Source organism: Protopterus annectens, chromosome 5.part0, assembly GCF_019279795.1.
Source record: "Protopterus annectens isolate FY-2018-M chromosome 5.part0, PAN1.0, whole genome shotgun sequence".
Lineage (NCBI taxonomy): Eukaryota > Metazoa > Chordata > Ceratodontiformes > Protopteridae > Protopterus > Protopterus annectens.
Window position 1 is genome coordinate 258,413,455 of NC_056735.1, and position 22,611 is coordinate 258,436,065.

Consider the following 22,611-nt stretch of genomic DNA (forward strand, 5'->3'; position numbering starts at 1 on the left):
TGGTGAAAGGAAAGATTTCCTTATCCCTATGTCACCGATAAGTATATACTTTGTGCTGTTTTCTTTATGTTGGCCAACTATGATCGTTTAATGATACTTTTCTGAACATATAGCCTTTTGATAAAATGAACTTTCGATGCAATGTTTACGATGAATGGCTTTTTGAGGAACGTGCCATTTGATCGGTAAACATAGACCCGTAAAATACCTGCAAAAGCGATGTTTCTGACATTACCTTATTATGGTTTGATCAAAAGTTGTAGATTGATGTTATCAGTCAGTCTTAAGTCAGAGTTTTAGTGCTACATGAGGGGCTGTCAGTGTAATATGACTTTAGAGTGATGACTACTGCACAAATCGACTATGCTCAGATTGAAAGGGACTATTTGCCATAGTATATGGATGTGAAAAGCATTAACATATTAGTGGTAGAGCAGTCACTGTGGAATTAGGTCATATACCACTGCAGGCCTATGTTAAAAGATTGACTTTTTAAGCAGTCGACATTCATATGATCAAACTTACAAGATCGACAATTTAAAAAGTCAAATGCATCCCTGTTCACTTAAACAGTGGGTTGTCCTGAGATTGTGGTACAGTGGTGATTGGGACATATGCCCTTTTCTCCACTGTAGTATGATGTTGGAGTTGGTATATACAATTATCAGGGGGTGTGGGGGATGCAGGGTGGCTTTCCCCTGCTAAAACACTGTTTTTAAGTTTTTACATATGTTTGATTTTTTAAATAGTCATTCATATGAGTTTGATCATAAGACATAAATCCACCACTACACAAGGCACTCTTGTGGTTGCAGATATAGTGTTCATTTCATTTCAGTTTTAACATAGCTGTTGTATATGAACTTGGCAAGAAAATGCACATAGTGCATTATCCAGGGCTTATCTCAAAGAACAGAAGGAAACTTTTCTGTAGCATGACCTGAAAGTCATGATCATTGTTTCTTACTTAATGATGTCAGTTGATGAAATTCAGTACTTTGCTTATCATATTGGAAATGAGTTAGACTTATAAATGCTTTTTAGTTTGGTACTGACAGAGTAATGACAAGATACAATGAGCAAAATTCCATTATCCATTAAAGTCTGTTGCATTTTTTATATTTTATTCAACTAAACGATGTATGCAAAATGCAGATGTGTGCTACTCATAAACATGTCATTTGCTACATAGTAATTGACTGTACACTTTGTAAACCATTGCATGACTCATAAAAGAATTTTGTCTGCTTGTAATTATCACGGCCCATGCGACTGACATAAACATAGTAAGTAAGGCTTCTGCTTTACAAAGCTGTGTACTGCATTTATGAACATGGGGGTCTTTTGTCTAAGCATGGCAGCTCCCATGCATTAGTCTGGACACATATCTCTCCTAGGAAAGAGAACTGCCTACTTTACAATAGTATACACAAGGGTAATGCTGGCATTCTAATAAACTATGTGGTCGCTCTGGGACTGACCCCTCCAAAAAATGGAACTCTAAAGAAACATCATTTTACATACCTACCCTTAAGCTAATTTACTTTTTTGTTGCATCATAGCTTTTTTGCATTTAATTTATATTTTGCCAGTTACATTTGGTAGAACATTGATATGAATAAAAAGTGGATACCATGAATATCTTAGTATCAGTATTAAATCTCATGTTCTATTCCTGATTATGGATGCAAAATTTAGTGTCAAGCAGCTTTAAATTTATTCTTCAATTATTACACACTGTGTTGCTCTTGTATTAGTCATATGTTTTTAATTTGATATGATTGCTGCCTGATGTTTTTATAGCCTTACTTTTATTGATTTACAACATCCATTTGCAGAACAAAGGAACACTGATTGCTACAGACTGAAAACAAGTGAACTCCTAGACAACTCTGACTATGCATCCAATGTGAACTCCAACGAATACAACTGGGAAGCAATACATTGATTGCTAGAGTCTTCATATGACTTGGGAAGCAAAACAAAGCTATGCTTAAGAAGAAACATTGGGCAGAAAAGGACTCAGGATAAATTCTCATCTGTTTTCTTCTCTCCTACACTTGCTCCATTTGAAGAAGGAATTTCTGTACTGTGTTCATTCAGTACTTTCTACATAATTATATCAAAAACAATGTATGCATGACTGCAATCATTATTTATAGAAGTAAGGTGAAATGGGGTGAAGGAGTTTGGAATTAAAACATGCAGATCAGAGAATACAAGGCATTTGCACAGTTTTAGAATATGCACTTTTTTGCAGATTTTTGTACCTTTACTAGTGATTGATGCTCTTCTGATTTGGTAAGTGCAGAAGGGCTTTTCTTCTATTTGTACTAAAAACATTGGAACTAGTCACCTTGCAGCAATTCTGAAAATAACAAATTGCTCTCTGTTTGCACTACGAGTCAAGAAGCTCAGGGCATGACTTATTAAAGAACGTTAAATGAAAAGACAACCAAGACAACCAGAAGAAAGTCTTGTTATAATTCATCTTATTTAATCCAAAGTGAGGACATTTCATTAGAAATTCCTAAGAACTCTGAATAAGACTAAAAGTGCAATATTTTCTTGTAGTTGCATTATGCAGGGCTTGAGGCCACCGAAAAGCAAGTGATACAACAATAAACTTTCCTATCTTTGTACTGTGTATAGACAGTACACATTTTCCTGTAGTCTATCAATGACCATGCCTTGCCTTTTCAAGTCTTAACTGTACACATAAGGTTTTTGAAGATGCGTATTTGTTTTCAGCAGTTTCACATTTTAGTGGGCATAGAATATTCAGAAAATTAAGCAGTAAAAGGGCAACAGTGTGGTTTAATGATCCAAATTAACTAGCAAAATATTTGTTACTGGAAATATTTCATCAAACAATTACAAAAAAAAAAAAAGCTTTGGAGTAAGAAAGACAAAAGTTTTCTCTAGTGAATGTATCATTTTCTGTTAGAGATGGATCGGGAGGAGGAAATAAGGTGTCAAGATGATGTTTTTGTACTTACAAGTTATTACGCATTTCAGTCACCAAAGAACTTTTTCTTAAAGCTATTATGTATTTCATTAACCAAAGAGATTTTTAAGGAACTATTTAAAATTTATTGTTGTGCAGAAGTAAAAGACCTCTTAATCTTGGTAAAATATGGGTGGCTAGAATTCACCATAAAGAGCCACTCAGAGGAAACTTAGAATTATTCTTCCATACCTATAGACTTTATTTAATGCTTACAAAATTATGGGTGAGCTTCTTTAATGGCTGCAAAGAAACTATACAAATAATTTATTTAATTATCCCTTGAATGTGAGAAATTCCGTGTTTTGATTCAGTTTTTTTAAGTTGTCTTAAGAACATTGCATGGACTTCCCTGTGAAACTACCAAATTATTTTGCTAAGTACTCCTGACTAAAGTAAGAAGAAATATTTATTTCTATCAGAAGAACTACTAGCTTCATAGTTTTTCACACACAAAGACATTATATCAGTGATAAACACCTTTTAAAACTGTTACACTGCTTACAGGCCTTGCAAAATAACAAGCTTTTTTTATAGGTATTTCCAGGAGAATAAGAAAATTGTAACTGCGTTGTAGACCATTATTTAATAGTGGCTTCTGTCATATAGTCAAACTTTTCTTGAGAGACAGAACACTATTCTGAGGAAGCTGTTTCAGTTTTGCCACATTTAATTAAAAGTACAGAAAAATAAAAGCTGTTATTGTTAAGAATAATTCTTTTTGAAAACTGCATGCATTAAGTATTGCTGATTATTTATATCCAAAACAGAACTTCTTATTTGTTAAAGTTAATTATAGATCTTGCATGTTGTCGAGTATATCCCCCACAAAAAAACAACAGTTACTTTTTATTATTTTTAAGAAATAATGCCCCTTGGATGACATTTTATGAATCTGAAGAAACTATTTTTCAATATCACTGTGGTTGGTGATCTATCAGAGAAACCCTATTTTTAAGGGCAGAATGCACTCCACTTCCTGAGTATGCAGGAAACTAAATATTATTAGACACGTATCATAACAAAAGCTAAGCTAAGTAAGTCATCTTTGTGATTTGCAAAGGTTATAGCAGGCTTAGTTAAAACCAGCCCTGACAGTGTTCAAATGTTGAAAAAATTAATTTTCCACTCAGCTTATTTTACTTCCTTTACTCTGAAGCATTTATTTTCAGCAGGTATGTTGACATTATCTTTAGTTCTAATACATTACTGTCTTCTATATCTTGGATTTTTAATATATTACGATACGCCTCCCTTAAACTATATGAATCAAGCCTCCTATAAATATCACATGAAAATTGCCCTCCTCATGCCAGGTTAATGCATATGTTGCTATCCTTTATATAATTTTCAAAATTAGACCCTTATCACACCCAGTTACAGTAGAATCATTTGTTAACAAATCCTGTTCATCAAGAACATTTTATCAAACCTGATTTTTCAAAATTACACTTGTTCAAAAATCCTGGTTTCAAAAACTATTCACTTATAAGTGCAGACTGGGTGGAAGATCCTGCCAAACCCTGTGGATAAAAGACTGCATCCCCAACCCCTCCAACTATCTGTAACAACTCTGTGGTCACTGTATCTCTAGGTAAGTTGTATGTCATTGAGGGAGAGACTGATAAAATTAAGGAAAACACCCCACTCACTGTTTTTGAAATTCTGAAGTAGTTTTTGAAATAAAATATGGGCACTTATTTTACAAGTCATGATTTTGAATGGTTATTGCTTCCTGTACTGCTAATAGACAATGGCAATTCCTGAATGCTTTATCCTGTGTATAGGTCCCCCCAAATTATCTGTGGTATGATCCCAGTTATTCTCATTAGGGGTAATATATAATTATCAACCATGGGATGGGTAAGGCCAATCTCTGACCAAATGGAATAAATTGGCTAGGCTTAAAATGGCCTACAAGGGCAGCTAGCCTAGTACTTCTCAATTAACCTATGAAATTACCCCTCAATAGATTGTTAGAAAATAGCTGGCCTACTCCATTTATACAAACACACAGCCAAAATAATGATTTGTTTCTACGATAAACTTCTACTGCTGATTTGTAATCAAAGACCTTCGTGCACTGAGTTTTCCATCTTTACATTTTTGCATAATCTTTATTTTGAGCAGTTTGAAGCAAAGCAGCACTTTACTTTCCAGATGATCTACATAACATGCTGCTGTAAGTTCTGTTTCAAAGACTTTGTATAATTTATGCAGAAAATATGACAAATTGTAGGTCATGTTAGATTTACCTGAGTATGCGACTACAGACATTTGGAAAATTACCCAGCTTTTGGCATAGAAGGTTAAGGCCCTAACTATGATCCCAGTGACTTGATTAGCTGCTGGAAAAACCAGGTACGGGAGGGTAGGAATGATCAATAAACACCATGTTGCCTATGCTGGAGGAGCGACTGGTGATCTGGTGAGTACTTATTAATAACAATTGACATGCTTAACATCAGTGCCAAATAACTAAAACAAAATGTCAACTTTCCAGTGATCATGCTCAGAGGCATAACCTCAGAGCATGCAAATGTCAACCAATGTTTTTTGCAAGACCCTCCATCCTCTTCTATTTATGTATACAGGAGATCCCACAATACAGGGAAAAAGACATATTTCCCACCCCCAGGGACTGTCGATCCCACACTCCTGTCGACCATATGTTTATTAACCAAAGTGTGTTGACAGAACAGATGTTAACTTTAAAGACTTTTGACTCAGACACATACACACACACACACACATATATATATATATATATATATATATATATATATATACACACACACACACACACACACATACATACATACATACATACATACATATATACATATATAGAGAGAAAGAGAGAGATCTAGATATCTATATAGACATATACTCATGTATGTTGATAGCTTTCTCCATTTGTAATGCTCATGACAAAAGGTGCTAAAGAGCTAGTAACAGTACAGGAATTAAATATATTGTGCCTTTTCTTGGGAATTCTGATCCTCAAAGCAATTTTTACTGTGGCTTTACTGCTACTGCATTGGTATGAAGTGGTTTTCTTAGTGCAATTGTTTTTCTTATCTTTAATAGCAGCATGTATATTTTTGTTACTAGTTACTGCTTCCCTTTAATTAAATGTGTATAAAAATGACTGTCTTATCAACAGGATGAGCCCATGTCTGCATTTTTCAAAAAAACTAAATTAAGCAGATCCCTCTCGTATGTGCATACTACTTCAACAAAAGACTGTTAACGTAAAGAGGTAGTCACTTACATCATACATTACTTTACAGATACCCTGTAAATGAAATCAGGTTTTACTGACTACAACTTACTGCATTTTCTTAACCTGTAATTGTAATCCTGTTTTTTTTTTCTGTAACCAAAAAGAGGGACAATAATTTAAAAAAGATCTAAAACAAATTATGTACTCACACAAAAGTTATACTTGTAGGGGCAAAGGGACAACTTTGTTGTAGACTGGAACATTTTTTTCAAAACTGGATAATGGACCTATTTTTCTATTTTTGTGTATGTTACATTTGCATTTATATTTAATATATTTTTAATTTATTAAACTATAAACTTTGCCTGTTTCAATAATGCTGCACCTGTTTTTTGTAAAAGAATACTGATCCTCTAAATAGCTGGCTGCATATGCAGTTTTGGTTGCACACTTGCTTCCCAGACTAGGTACTCAGGCATGGAGCTTAACAATGATATTTCCCATTGTGAATCAGAGCATTAAGGCAACTGCTAAACTTTGATTACCTAGGGTCATATACAGTGACATACAGTCATAAAACTGATCAGAAATATCATTAAAATACTTCCCCCAGATCATGGCCATGCCCTGCATATTCTTATATAACTTAGGGGATATAGGAAAACTCAAGCAAATTTCTCTTTAAAAAAGTTATTTCTTTCAAGGAATAGATATTTTAACAATGCATACCACAACTATGGTTCATATTTGTTTATGTGTGGGTACCAAGTGATTGTGATACTTGCGCCCTTCTTTTTGTTTTTCATTCGATGTATGGAGATGTGGTTATGTTATGTCACCAAGGAATACAGCCCATTTCTGTCTCTCTCATGTTGTAAGGTCTCACTATTATTCAATTAAGTGGAGGAAGGTGTTTAATAAAAGCTGTAAAAACATCGTCAGCTCAGTAGAAGCTACAGCAAGCTTCACAAGCATTTTAACAATTTCCTTGGCTTCAACAGCCTCTATCCACTTGTTAGCATGGTTACAGTAACAAAATATAAATACAAAAAATATAGTTAATCAGTGTAGTTGTTAACGAGAGTTCTACAAAAGTAAACCAAAGCTCCGTTTTTACTTCTAATGCTGAGAGCTTCAATAAAAAGAGTGAAGCTCAGTCATCAGCATCATTCTTATCAGGTTTATTGATGACAGCTGCAGCCTTCCTCACCCATCTTCAGTGAGGTAGTAAATGAAAGACTGTCTTTAGCAGTAGCATATCTGCTTTCTGCTAGGAGGGTGTTGAGATGCAAGCTTTGATATGTTTCTCACCCTACACTGTCTCCCATAAGGGTATGGGCGATCTTGTCTATCAGCCCACCAAGATCTTGTCTGACATTACTTTCAACCCGAACGTCCAGGTTTTTTCCCCTTATCCCCTTCCCCAGAATCCATGAGAGTATTTGTTGTCCCTTATGGATTCCATAAAACATAAGCTTCTTTCATCTAATGCCATGCATGTGAGGTTGCAGGAAAGATACACTTGCCCACTCTGTCATTCTTGTATAGATATGGAAAAACCTTGTATCATATTCACAGTTCTGTCTTCACACTAACATGCACTTGTCTGTCACTGATGTTACATGGTAGTGTAAGATGCATCCCTAAACTTTTCCTTAATGTCATTCAGCTGAGTATTGCCAGTCACTCTTCTGGGACACAAAGTGCTTTAGTGATACTCCTCTTAAGATTCATTACTTGTTCCATCTTCAGACTGAAACAGTCTAGATAATCCAGATTCGCTTATGTACAAAAGTCTGCAAACTCTTTGGTTTACAAGAAAAAATAACCAATGACTAGATAACTGTAAACTAAAAATAAATACACTAAACATCTAAAATACTTATGAGTATGTATCCATCAATGGTCACCTCAAAATTTCTTAATGAGCCAAGATGTAACACTGGCCTAACAACATAGTTCAGCTGGTAGTTCTGTCCCTAGGCTGAGTTAGGACTTATTTTTAGTCCTGAGGGTGGTTACAGAGGATGCTGTATGTCTTTTATCCACACAACACCACTTCTTAAGATGACTGGAAGTGCAATTCCTTAAATGACCTGTTTGTGGATGTGGACAATGTCTAGTCATACATTCTTTTTTCCACGAGTATGTTACTAGTTCTGTAATAAACTGCATTCTGACATTTTTCCCCCCTGTTTTGTCAAGTGCCATTGGGATAGAGCCACGGACCTCTCTGGTTCATGCGAGCTTTGCCTGTTCCTTGGGTTGCCTATGGGTTTAACATGCCTGTGTTTAAACTGAGCTTCATACTGAGAAAAAATTGTGCCTCTCCCCACCTGCCAGAAACATCTCCAGTACAATATGGTATCCTTATCAAAAGTCCTGTGTCTGTGCTGATCAACCATCTTCCATGTCATTCTGATCATCAAGGCCATTCATGTATTGTATAGTATGGAAAAGGGTATCAGGAACTTGAACAATTTCCTTTAACTACAAACCACATTCTTGTTATTGACTTCTTTATTTTCCTTTGATGAGAAGGGATGCCGTTCTTTTGGCCAGTCATTATATATAAGCATGTTTCTTTGTGTAGAGTCTAGAAAAGATATAGCATATTTTTTCAAGTATCACTTTACCAAAATTGCATACAGTAGAGATAGTGAACTGAAACGATTTCTGTTGAGGGGGAAATATATATATATATATATATATATTTTTTTTTTTTTTGAGGTTATTGTAACCTTCATCTTGCCTCCTGCCTTGTGAAGTCATCTCCAATATCGCTGTGGTTTAAACTAGATCACCAGGCATGATACTTTATACTTCCCAAATTCATCTTTGCTCAAACAAGTCTGTCTGTACTTCCTGGTAAAAAATAACTATTTCTTTCACTCTTATGAGATGATGTCTAGACTATATTATCTGAGAGTTGCAAACTTAATTTTATACTTTTTAAAGTGTGTTAATATTCTTCTGCATTATGTAGCTTAGGTCCTGTAAATGGATACCTTTTTCTCCATCATTCACTCTCTCAAAACACACGCACGCTCGCACACACACACACATTCTGCTTATTTCTTTCAGCTTATGGCTCATTTCACCAGTAACGTTCTTCCTATTTAGCATAGTTTATTTACCTCCTTGAATCACCTTCTTTTATTAGATTTTTACTGGAGGACTATCTCCGCCCACCCCCTTTTTTAATAACTGGTATTGGATTTTCTATAAGTTTCTCAGGTGCAGTTTTTGATCTTAAGCACAATATGTCATTTTCAGTAAAGTTATAGTATGTGTGGCAGGTTTCATCCATTGCACTAAAAACGTAATGCATTATGTTCATTGTAAAACTTGTGCTTTTGTGTTGCACTATTTTTTTCACAGCATAGCAGTCACATTATGATCAATGCAGTCATGGTAGAAATATTTAATACACATGCTTGAAAATCCATTTTTGTTCCTTGTTTGACATGCGTTATTTATATGGATGCTAAATGGAGTTACTATGCTACCATGCCCCTATTTAGTTTTGTTTGTTTTTTATCTGTTAATACCTTAAAGAATGTTTCTGATATTTACGTTGTTACTGAATTGCACACTTATTTATGTGTATCATTTTCAGAGGGGATACTCTGTCATATATTTTTTATTTTTCTACTTCTGTTAACATGTTCTAAGAATCCATATTTCTGTATGTTAGAAGAATGTATACATGAAGCATAACACTAATATTATTAACAATAAAGCATACAAGGGTGGCTGCAGTCGACATTGTATGCTGTAAAGGGTTCAGTGAAGTTCTATCAGTTTTCAAGGCAAAGTGGTACTATATCATGCAAAACTAAATTTACCTGAAAATTAGACCATATAGTATATTTGTGGTAATATGCACTGAAACTGTACTGTGTAACTGCTTAAAAAACAAATATGGAGTCTTTCTTCTTGAAGTGAATGTAGAAGTATAAGAATGCACAAATAAACCATGGATACTGACTGTCAACATGAGTTGTTCTGACTGTAAAGTTTTGGTGAGGGACAGACTTACAAGAAATTCCTTCTGCTTTTAATTTCCTTTAATTTTAGGTTAAGGACCTTGCAAGAAAAATGATTTTGTAAGGAAGGTAAGTACAGTTATATAGCTTAATACATACCTGCTTTACACATGTCATGTGCCAGGCAATATTTGTTGCAATTTACCTCCGTGTTTGTTTTGTCACAGTGTGAAAATACCTTTTTGTCATCACCACTTATTATCATACTATCCCTTAAAGTATTTAAATAATATTGCAGTAGTATGGCTGTAGTTGTAACATTGTAACATTTTTGGGCAAAAGCCTTCTTCAGCTTTAGCCTTGAACTGCATGTGCATTGGATGAAAAAGCACTGCTTGTGAAAGTGAGTTGTAGGTGTGCATGCAATAGCAATGTAGTCTGAGAAGAAATGTTTATTTAATCATATAAAGATGAAAGCATATTGTCATAGCCCAGTCCTGAGACAGGACATTTTATATAATTTATCCTTTCCATTCCTAGTACTACAGACTCTTACTTTAGACAGGAAGACAAAAACAATAAAATAAATAATAGCTACACTTGCACACATCACTTGTACAATACATGGAACACCCTGTTTCAAAATGTACCTTATTTTCTAGGATTTTCCTTCTTCAGCCAAATAAACTAAAAAAGAATATGCATAGACCACAGCATGTAACTGAAACAAGAACCCAAAGAAAATCATGTGCATGGACATTTCCAACAAAATCGTTACCAAATAAAGTCCACCGAAAACACCAAAGAAATGTAATAGATAGTTTAGGGCTTTATTACAGCATCAGTCATAGGACTTCATCAGAACAGATGACTGTTGCACTCAAGCCCTAAAACACTTGTTTCATTATAGCAGCAGCAACCTGCTAGATGAAAACACTAAACCACATGGACTCTGTTTTTATTTGTAAACTTTGGTGAATACAACCATGTAGAGTGATTTTTCTGGATGCTCCTTCATCCAGTTGAGTGTATCTCATCTCCATCGGGGCCCACATTTATTGACATGAGCAAAGCTGAGGCTCCTCTGTAGAATATAGATTCTGAGGTCTCTCTCACACACACACACACACACACACACACACACAGTCCATTCATGTTCTACTTCCTAGAGCATGCTGAATCTTTTGAGTGCCAGTGGGTCAGGTAAATTAAGGACACTGGTTTATGACCAGTTTGAAAGTGTTTTCCATTTGAAAAGTAAAACAACTTACTCAGCAGTTTTCTGTCCTTTTGACTTTAATTATATTAGTTGGACCCACTGCCAGCACTGCAAGTGAATATAATGGTGCTATCTAGTGTACAATGTATGATTAATGAAAAGTAGGACACATGCCATTTACCTTTGAAGTCAAAAATGTATGTTCAAAAGTATTGTTTTGGTGGGGGGAGTGGGGAGTATTTAAAAAAATGAAAATAAAATGATCAGGAAAATGTCTAGTACTCCTCCCTTAGGGTGGGGGTGGATCTTGCCGAAAGTATACATATCTCTTAATCACACCTGGATAATGAAAGATGATGTGCATGGTACCAGGCATACATGCTTTGTGATATGACTAGATGCACATCTGGTGCAGGTGCAAGTTAGGCTATTCAGACCCCCTGTCAGTAGTATATTTGCCTCAAGCCATCAACTCTCAAATTTATCCTTCATCCTATAAGGTAGTAAAAGGAAGATAATAATGGACAGTTGGTAGAAGTCCTGAACTTGATGTTAACAGAGGTGTGGAACCAGAAATATAGCTGCAGAAACTAACAAGTGGATGAGAACAAATCTTGACAAGTTGTTGCAAACTAATCAGCCATGTAAAACTGAACAGGCTGTCTTTTTGTTGCATCCCTATTACACAGTAAGGCAGATTAAATAAACCATACATGATCCGCTAAGACTGCGTGCAATGTCAGAGAGACATGCACATATTAATGCACTGTTTAGTGTAAATAATAAAAGAAAAACCTCAGACTCACCACGAAATAAACTAAAATAAACTTTAATTGGTAAGCGCTTTCACGTATCAACAATATGCTTCCTCAGACCATGACAAAATATAAAAAACAGCAAGCTTAAATAGTAATACATCCTGATTACTTGAGCATCATTAGTCAGTCAATTATCCAATTAAGCTTGAAATGGAAGCAACATTTTTAAAAGGGAAATTCAGTTTAAAATTTAACAGGGGTATACCCAGAATAACTTAATGAATAATAAAAATGATGTAAAATAGTGAAAGAATACATGTTGAATCAAAATACATTTAAGACTAGCAGCAAAACTTTCTTTAGAACAAACTTGATAAAAATAATAACCTAGTTAATAACCATTTAAAAGGCTGTGCTAATCCAATAATAGTGAAAAGTACTTCATTATGCACAATGAAGCTAAAAAAATTTTTATAAAATTGTGCAGCATTGTTAATGCATATAACATATGTATACATAAATATGTACTTAAACTCCTAAAATATAACCAAACTTATACCAGTATATATGCATATAATACTAAATACCAAATGAACATTATGGCCAAGAACAAGCTGTAAAATATAAATGCTCCCAGAAATAAAATAAAATGAAATAAACAGAACTAAAAAACACACATGGAGACGAATCATTTTCTCAAGGCTAAATGTGATCGTAAAGAGACATAGGAATTCAGTCCAGGGGGATAGTGTGCTTTCAGTTTAAAAATCCAGCGTAACTCTTTAGTTTCTAACAAATTCATAAAATCCCCACTTTTCTCATTCTTTTCAACTATTTGCAATACTCTAAAAACAAAAGAATGGTTGGGAAAAAGAATGACATGTTTGGCCAGTGCATTCAATTCATTTTTATTCTTAATATCATAAAAATGATTGTATATTCTGTTCTTAAGCTTCCTCTTGGTCAAGCCAATATAGAAAGCTGAGCAGGAAACACACGTTGCTAAGTATATTAGGCCCATGGTCTCACATGTGGCTTCAAACCTAGGTTCAAAGGAATAATTAACAGTGGGGTGTCTAAAAAGTTGTTCCTTAGAGATGAATTTGCAATAATTGCAACTATTACATGGATATGTGCCTTGTCTGGTATAACTGGACGGTTTCAAATGTGACGGTTCTGGTAGCTTATCACACAACAACATCTTTAAATTGCTGTTATTCCTATAGGTAAAAATGGGTTTTCTCCCTACCAGTTCAAGAGTTGGTTGATCAATGGTTAGTATCTTCCAGTTATTGGAGACAATATTTCTCAAAAGAAGAAAATCGTTGGTATAAGTAGTTAAAAAATGTAATCTATCCTTTGATGTTTCATATGACCTTTTGAAGTTATTGTGCATAGAAGTAACAACTCTATTCTCCTTGTTCAACAGAGGGACATCCCCCAGAACCTCCCTTCTAACAGCCTGAACCAGACATTTATCATAACTCCTGTCAATAAAAATCTTTTCCAGTCTATCCGCTTCTAAGGCTAAATCTTTCTCATCTTTACATAACCTGGAAATTCTGAGGAATTGACTTTTAACAATGCCCCTAAACATGTGACGTGGGTGCGTACTATTGTAGGACAGAATCGTGTTCTTCCAACAGGCCTTCCTATGAAGATTGGATATCAGCCTTCCCCTTCTAATGTCTAGAGTAATATCTAGAAAATTTACTGAGTCATGCGATGCTTCTATAGTGAACCTGAGAAAATGTGTGGTAGACTCAAGATATTCTTTGAACTGAAGGAACTCATCTAACGTCCCATCCCACACAATTAGAATATCATCCACAAATCGTTTATACAACAAAATCTTACTAAAACTAGGATGATTAAAAACAATCTGTCTCTCCCACTGATAGACCACCAGGTTGACGTACGTATTAGCACAGGGGGTGCCCATAGCTACATCCATCTCTTGCAAAAATAAGCACCCCCTGAAGCTAAAAACGTTGTTATACAATATCAAATCTAACAGTTGACAAATGAGTATAATTTGACTATTGTCAAAGACTGGAAATACTTGTAGTAATTCCCTAACTGATTGTATGCCCTCTTCATTAGGTATACTAGTGAAAAGACTTTGAACATCCATGGTGATGAGTAGATTCTTGTCCCTCACTAGTTCTATATCCATGTTGTCAATGAAAGCTAACAATTCATATGTATCCTTCAAGATACTGGGAATTTCTGATAAAACAGGTCTAAGTGTGTCTTCTAAATAGACTGAAATATTCTCCGTACACCATTTACTACCTGACACTATAGGTCATAATGGAGGTGGGAGGACTTGTTTGTGCATTTTAGGTAAACCCTTTATTGTGGGTATAAGGGGCCATTCATTGTGAAAATAGTCATAAAGTTCCTTGTGATCTGACGACACATCAATAGGTCGTATAGAGAGTCTTGGACCTGTTTAATTATTGTGTTCAGCTTCACCTCATCTATCTTACAATAGGTAGAGGTGTCAGATAAAAGGGAAAGCATAAGGTTCACATACTGTTCTGTATCAAATATAACAATACCCCTTCCCTTATCTGCAGGTCTTAACATTGGAGAAGATTCATTCATAAAAAAACGTAAAGATCTTTTTTCATCAGCTGACAGGTTAAAATAAGCACATTTTCTTGAGCCTCCATAAAAATATTCATATAGATCATGTTCACAAGTTTTTACAAAACAGTCAATATGAGTTGGTAGTATAGGAGAAAAAACACTTTTCTTCCTATGTTTTGGAATACTGAGCGAAGCCGAATTAATTGCATCAGTAGAGCCGGTCTTGAAGTACAGTTTTAAGGCAACAGTTCTACCAAACATACGAACATCGGTGAGAATGTCAGGTAAATTACTTCCCTGTGAGGGAACAAAAGAAAGTCCTCTGTTCAGAAGGCTTATATCATTAGAAGATGATGTGCATGGTACCAGGCATACATGCTTTGTGATATGACTAGATGCACATCTGGTGCAGGTGCAAGTTAGGCTATTCAGACCCCCTGTCAGTAGTATATTTGCCTCAAGCCATCAACTCTCAAATTTATCCTTCATCCTATAAGGTAGTAAAAGGAAGATAATAATGGACAGTTGGTAGAAGTCCTGAACTTGATGTTAACAGAGGTGTGGAACCAGAAATATAGCTGCAGAAACTAACAACTGGATGAGAACAAATCTTGACAAGTTGTTGCAAACTAATCAGCCATGTAAAACTGAACGGGCTGTCTTTTTGTTGCATCCCTATTACACAGTAAGGCAGATTAAATAAACCATACATGATCCGCTAAGACTGCGTGCAATGTCAGAGAGACATGCACATATTAATGCACTGTTTAGTGTGTAGAGCTGCGCAACCATGGTAAACACAGTGGCATGCTAATTACAGCATAAACACCTGAATTGTATGCTAATCAACAAGTCCAAGATGGAGGAGCCATTTAACAAGCTACAAAGCAACTATGTAGAATCAGTGCTGGTTTTCCCTGCGAATTCCAAAACCAATTGGAATACAGCTATGGAAAGGAGTTTACACAGAAAGGATGTTAGGGTCTGCCGTTACTTTAATTTATGTGCATATGCAACAGGCTTAATTCTATGCTGCTGCTTCTGCTAATAGACCATGGCCAAGAAGGAGAAAGCTTTCAGACCCTGGTTAGCTTATCACAATATGCATGAGATGGAAATTGTAGAGTGCTACAGGGTGGATAGAAACAAACTACAGGAACTCTGCAACTTCTGTCGTCCTCAATTCAGACCCAGGGCAAACTGAGGGGAGTCAATTCCAGTGGAGACAATGCTGTGTGTAGCTCTTAGAATTTTAGCTACAGGAACCTTTCAGAGACAAACAGAGGACATGCTGGGATGTCAAAGGCATCAGCATCCAGGATCCTTCATCAATTCCTGAATAATATACTCCAACATGACAGCAACCACATATATTTTCCCCATACTCCTGGGGACAGGGCCACAAATATGCAGGAGTTCTACCCTTTAGCACAATACCTTGAAGTACTGGGTGCCATAGATTGTACACATAAAAATCAAGGCACCACCTGAGGAACGGGGAAGGGTCTACATAAATAGAAAGGGCTTTCTCTTCATTAACTGCCAAGTCATGTAATGCTAAGGGAATCATCTTGAATGTGTGTGCTGGCAACCCAGGAAGTTACCATGACTCGCATATCTGGCACACCTTTCCACTATATAAGATGTTCACTAGGGGTGATATCCCACAAGGTTATTTACTGGGGGATGCAGGGTATGCATTGGAACTGTGGCTGATGTTGCCCATCAGAAATGCACACACACCCCTGCTGAAGAACGCCATAATGAGCTGCATGCTTAAACCAGAAATATAGTGTGTTTAAGCTGCTGAAGTCGCAATCTGATGTTCCATTCATCACTGATGGGTTTGGTTCCAAGCCCTCAGAACCAAGTCAGCCTTTTTACCAAGCTCGTACCAGCCAAAAAAACTCTTGAGCTAAGTTTCTACCCCGAATGCCCTTCTCCCTGTTACTTGTTTGCCACGTAGCCGTAAAGCCACGCTTCAGCCATGCTCTCAGCTAAATGGAACTTTATTTGATATTTCTGTGAAAAGTTTTGATATCTTCATTTTTTATTGAGCGAATAGTATTTCTAGTATGTGTTCTTCTGTCTGACCTTGTAATTTTCCTCTCTACTCTACCCAATGTTACTGTTGGTAAACTTTCAAGTACCATTGTTTGTACGGCCCTTCCTCCCTTACCCTTGTGGTATTCCTTCAATACCATAGCTGGTATTTTCTTTTCTGTCTAGACTGTTTGCTTTGGTTTTTAATAAGGTGTTTCTGTTTTCTCTCCTACATATCACTGTATTGGTACAATTGTGACTTCTTTGAATGGTGTTTGACTTGTTTCTAACTGGTTGTACTGTTGGCCTGAGGTATCTCTCTATCAAAATATTGGATAAGAAGGGCACTTCAGGTTTTAAGCACTGTGCTTCATGTAATGGCAAGTTACCTAATGGTGATTCTCACAATGATTGTGTATACTGTTTGGGAGTGCCCCACCTTTCTGTGCAGCCTCTGTGTGACATTTGTCAGAGTTTCAGTCAATGCACTCTTAAAGAGCACAAAAATAAACTGATACTGAAAGGGTTACTTAAGTCTCACTTTTCAGAGGCCAATTCTGTGATGGAGGTTTCAACCCCTCCTACTAAAGACAAAAAGAGGTTCCACTCTGTTCCCTCCTCACCATCGGGTGATCAGAGCAAGCCTGTAAAATCAAAGGTCCCAAAGTTGTCTTCGGAGCATAAATCTGCCTCTACGGCTCCATCTTCCTCGGCTCCAAGCATCTCAAAACCTTCGATACTAGTGCCAGTTTTGGCACTGGTCCTGCCTCTGGCACAGTTATAGACCTCACTATGCCTATCTTGACTTTGGCACCTGTGGCCACTTCGACTCAGGGCACAGCTTCGACTCCTTTGTCAGTTACTATTTTAGAACTGACCATTTTGGCTCCGAGTGCCACTTCAGCACCGAGTGTTGTACCGACTACACTGGATTTGACCCCTTTACTCCTGGTCTCAAAACTAGAGACTTCGGTGCCAGCAGACCTTGCACCACATACCCAATACTCGCCTTCCGTAGATCCATTTCTGGGCCAGGTGTATAGCCCATTCATTGAATGTCTTGACTCTCCATCCAGAGTATCCACTAGATCCACCAGGAGCCTTGTCAGAAAATGACATGCTGCGTCATGTGGACCAGCTGTGGTTATCCAGGGGGATACCCAAACTTTCTAAGACCCATCCACCTGCAGGACTTGGGTTGATTTGTCCATGGACTCCATCTTACACTCCTCCTTCGACCATCTCGGTTCTGATGCCTTCTGCCTCCAACATCCTTCTTGGAACCCATCACCTCAGCACCTACAGTGCACCTCAATCTGGCTCCAAGTTTGTCCCTTTTGTCTTCTGTTCCTGCGGAACCGGTCCTTCCTCAATCTGGGGATTGGGTGAAGGGTAGTTCAGCCCAGGGCACGGAGCAGTCTTTTTCCTCAGTTGCATCCTCAGCATCGATAGCCACATCCGCACAGATCCTGCTTGAGGCTCCATCTGTGGGGGTGGGTTCATCGGAGTGTGGTGTGACCCCGGTCCCAAGGTTGTCTTTCTCGGTTCCGGGCTCCCATCCCTGTTTGGAATGACCTGCCTTCTGCGCAGTGAAGAGGGCTCTAGCTTCTGGAAGCACTCCTTTGATGTTGGAACCCCAGTTTTTGCCCCCTGAGCTACAGCTGCCACAGACCACCTGCCCGGGACACCAGGCAGAGAAGCTGCAGAACACCCCTGTTCAGGGTACCAGCTCTTCCGAGTCCTCCTCAGAGACCCCCCCTCTGAGGATCCCCCCTCAAAAGAGGATGTGCAAGAGGAAGTGCATGGACTCACCCGAGGAGTCCTTAATGGAAGACATGGATTACGATGATGGTGAAGGGTCCCCTCGATCACCTCCTGATGTCTCCTTTGGAGACATCCTGGAAATGCTAAAGCAGAGAGGTGACTGGAAGCCCTCCAACCCTTTGTCTGAGGAGTCTGTGCTCCTGAAGGCTTTCCGTGCCCGGCCTTCTACTCTTGGGTGACCCCGCCTGCTGACAAGCTTGTCCAGCTAGTCATGCAGCATGCTTGGAAGAATCCTGATTCCACTGAAAAGATCCCTTGGAGACCAGACAGAACTATTTCCTGTCCTGAGGAGAACCCGCATTGGTCCAAAGGGTTACCAGTTGATGCTATGGTGGTGGCGGCGGCCACGAGAAAGGACATGGCTGAGGAAAGTCCTGCTGTCCACTCACCCAACAGGGAGTCCCGAGCAGTGGGCAGACTTGGGAAGCGAGTCTTTGCATCAGGGAACTTTGCTATATGGTCCCTTAACTATTTGGCACATTTTACGAGGCTCCAGATGGACTTGATCTCCAAACTCTCTGGGACTCTTGCAGGATAGTTGTCTGATGAGGTCAGAGTCAAAGTGGCCTCACAGCTCGCAACCCTGGAAATGATATTCAACTCATCCATGAGGTTGCTTTCACATGCGACCGACTGGATGGCTAAAGCAGCAGGTTCGGGCATTGTCATAAAGCATTATGCCTGGATACGCATTTGTGACCTCGCAAACCCCTCCAAGTCTTCCTTTTTGAATGCTCCCATCGAAGCTTCATCCCTTTTTGGCTCCAAAGTGAAGGACACACTAGCCAGGTGCAAGCAAGATGGAATGACCCTGTCTGCCGTATGCCTATGGTTTTCCAATCCTCAACATACCTTCTTCAGGAATCAGAGGAGTGGGAAAATGTGGCACAAAAAATCTCAGGGTCCTTTCTATGTCGCACGTGGTGATGATACCCCCATGGGCAGAGGGGGGTAACAATTCTGGAAGATGCCCATATAGAGGCAGAAGGGGGCCTTGTAACCAAGGTGGACAAACACTTCAAGAGTCTGCTTTGCTTCTGGCTAGGGGCCATTCAGTTTCATGTCCTGCCCATACGGTCTCACTACAGCCCAAGAGTGTTCACAAAATACATGGCAGTGGTCACAGTTCACTTGAGACTACAAGCATTCAGGGTGTTACCATATTTGGATGACTGGCTCCTCACCACCCCCACTGAGCATCTTCTGGTAACAGCACTGCATTATACTCACTCTCTGGCAAAATTGTTGGAAATAATGATACATTGTGAGAAATCAAACCTTCTACACAACAAATAGAATTCACTGGAGCAGTGTTCAATACCCAGTCCTGTCTAGTATCACTCCCAAATCACAGACTCCACCGATTGAGGGTCCAGCTCCAAGTGATACTCTGTCAAACAAAAGTTTCAGCAAATGAAGTTCTTCAGGCCCTAGGCTCTGTGGTAGCTTTAATTCCAATAGTGCCTCTAGCAAAGCTACATGTGCGGATCCTGCAATGACTCCTCCTCTGTCAATGGTTCCCAAACTATCACCCCCTCTGTTACCAGATTAAAATAACTAACTCCTGCAAACAGGACCTACTTTGGTGTATGAAGCCAGATGTAGAACTTTGGAGTCACCCATTTCAATCCCCTCAGCCCAGAGCCATTGTGACCACGAATGCTGCTCTGATCGGATGGGGGGGGCCATCTCCAGGGAAAGATGGTCCAAGGCACATGGTCCACCTTAGAGGCCCACTGCATATCAGTGTTCTGGAACTGAGATCAATGCTGTTAGTGTTGCAGGCCTTTCATTCGACTCTCCCTTCCAAGACAACTGCAATTCAGTCAGACAATATGTCAGTGGTCTGGTATATCAACAAGCAAGGAGGAAACAAGTCCTACCCCCTATGTTGAGAAGCCATGAAAATTTGGCAGTGGGCAATAGCCTCCAGTCACTTTCTGATAGCAACACATATCCCAGGGAGCTCCAACATAATTGTAGACAAACTGAGCAGATGCATCCTGCTGCCTCACAAGTGGTCCCTCAATCCTGACGTGGTGACAGAAATCTTCAGCCACTGGAGCCAGCCTTGCTGCGATCTTTTCACCTCCCCATCGAACAACAAGAGTAGCATCTATTTCACCCTGCTTCCCCCAGAGGGGGAGTCCATGAGGGATGCTCTAATCCCCAATTGGCCCACAGGACTTCTTTATGCTTATTTTCCCATTCCCCTGATTCCACAATTTCTAAAGAAAGCTCTTTGATTGAGATGCAAGGTGATCCTCATAGTTCCATTCTGGCCTCTGCAAACTTGGTTCCCCTTCCTTTGGCCTCACCTAGTATACCTGCTGTGGATTCTGGACCCTCTACCAGATCTGATTACTCACCCCCAAGGGTTGAGCTACCCAAATCTGCCCAGTCTCAAGCTGACAGCTTGGTTTCTCCACTTCCATTAGTTGCCAGGCAAGCTAATCTCTCCTCACCTGTTTGAGAATCATTTTGGCCTCTCATAAACCATCCACCCGAAGACTATATCAGGATAAATGGAAAGGGTTCTCCATCTGGTCTAAGGATAACATGCTAGACCCATATTTTGGCTCCAGTAACTGTGGTGCTTCAATACTTGGCTACGTTTTTTGATAATGGAGCCTCTGCCTCTACCTCTACCATATGAGTACACCTAGCAGCAATTTCTAATTTCCACAATGGTATAGATGGCACCCCTCATTTCTTTACCACCTATGCAAGGCTTTCCTCATGGGGACCTCTCATATCAGGCCTCCTGTCAGCCCGTGGAACCATGAAACCTCACTTTAGTCCTTCAATCTTTGACTCAAAAATATTTTGAACCTGCTGCGGTGTGATCTAAAGTTTTTGTCTTGGACATCTTTGTTCTTGGTAGCCATCACATCTGCCAGAAGGGTCTCGGAGCTGCAGGCATTGCGTATCAAGAGGCCGTATCTGGTCTTTCATAAAGACAGAGTATCACTTCGGATGAATCCATCTTTTCCAAAATTGTTTCTGAATTTTCCATAAACCAGACCATTGACCTACCTGTGTTCTTTCTGAATGTTGCAAATAGAGGAAAGTACTGCTTTTACTCCTTGGACGTAAATAGGCAATTGAGATTTTACCTAGACAGGACCAAACCTATCCATAAATCTGAACAGCTTTTCATCTCCTTTTCTGGGCCCAGAATGGGAGATGCCGTTTCCAAGGTTACATTATCAAAATGACTGTGGGACTGCATACGTTTCATCTGTTCCCTCAGTAACGACCCTATGCCAAAAGTTAAAGCTCACTCCACTAGATCTATGGCAACATCTGTAGCTTTCCATTCTAGGGCATCCATGGATGACATCTGCAGAGCAGCTACTTGGGCTAAGTCTCATACCTTTATCATTCATTACAAATTGGACTTGTTTTCCAGAGGGAGAGCTGCCTTTGGCTCAATGGTACTCAGGAATGTTCTTCCATAAGGGCTACCCATGGACCTCAAGGTAGCTTGGGATTCTGTCCCATCAGTGATGAATGGAAAGAAGATTAACAAAATCAGATAAAGAAGTTATGTCTTACCATATCATTCCACCTGTGTTCATCTTCTTTAATTCATCACTTCCCACCCTCCTTCCCTCTCCAAAAGCTCCTGGGGGATGCTTTGGGTACAAGTGGTGTCCTAGGGTATTTGCACAGAAGTCTCTAGCAAACTCAATCTGAGGCAACAGGGAGAAGGGCATTCTGGGTAGAAACTTAGCCTGAGAGTTTTCTTTGGCTGGTGCGAGCTTGGTAAAAAGGCCGACTTGATTCCGAGGGCTCAGAACCGAACCCATCAGTGATGAATGAAAGAAGATGAACAACACAGATGGAATGTTATGGTAAGACACAACCTTCGTTCCACTTCTTAGATACATCTGGGGGAGCCCTGCAGTACAATCCACATATATATATATATATATATATATATATAT

General features: G+C 38.7%; 1 protein-coding gene across 3 annotated transcripts in view; it reads left to right on the forward strand.

The window, feature by feature from the left end:
• Positions 1-5,806, forward strand: part of SLC37A1 (solute carrier family 37 member 1) — an 815,749-nt gene extending 809,943 nt beyond the window's left edge. For all 3 annotated transcript variants that reach the window (XM_044072224.1, XM_044072226.1, XM_044072225.1), the window contains one exon: positions 1,839-5,806. In XM_044072224.1, the coding sequence (XP_043928159.1) occupies positions 1,839-1,854 (16 nt within the window). In that variant the 3' untranslated portion in view covers positions 1,855-5,806. The remainder of the gene's footprint in view (positions 1-1,838) is intronic.
• Positions 5,807-22,611: the final 16,805 nt, after the last annotated feature.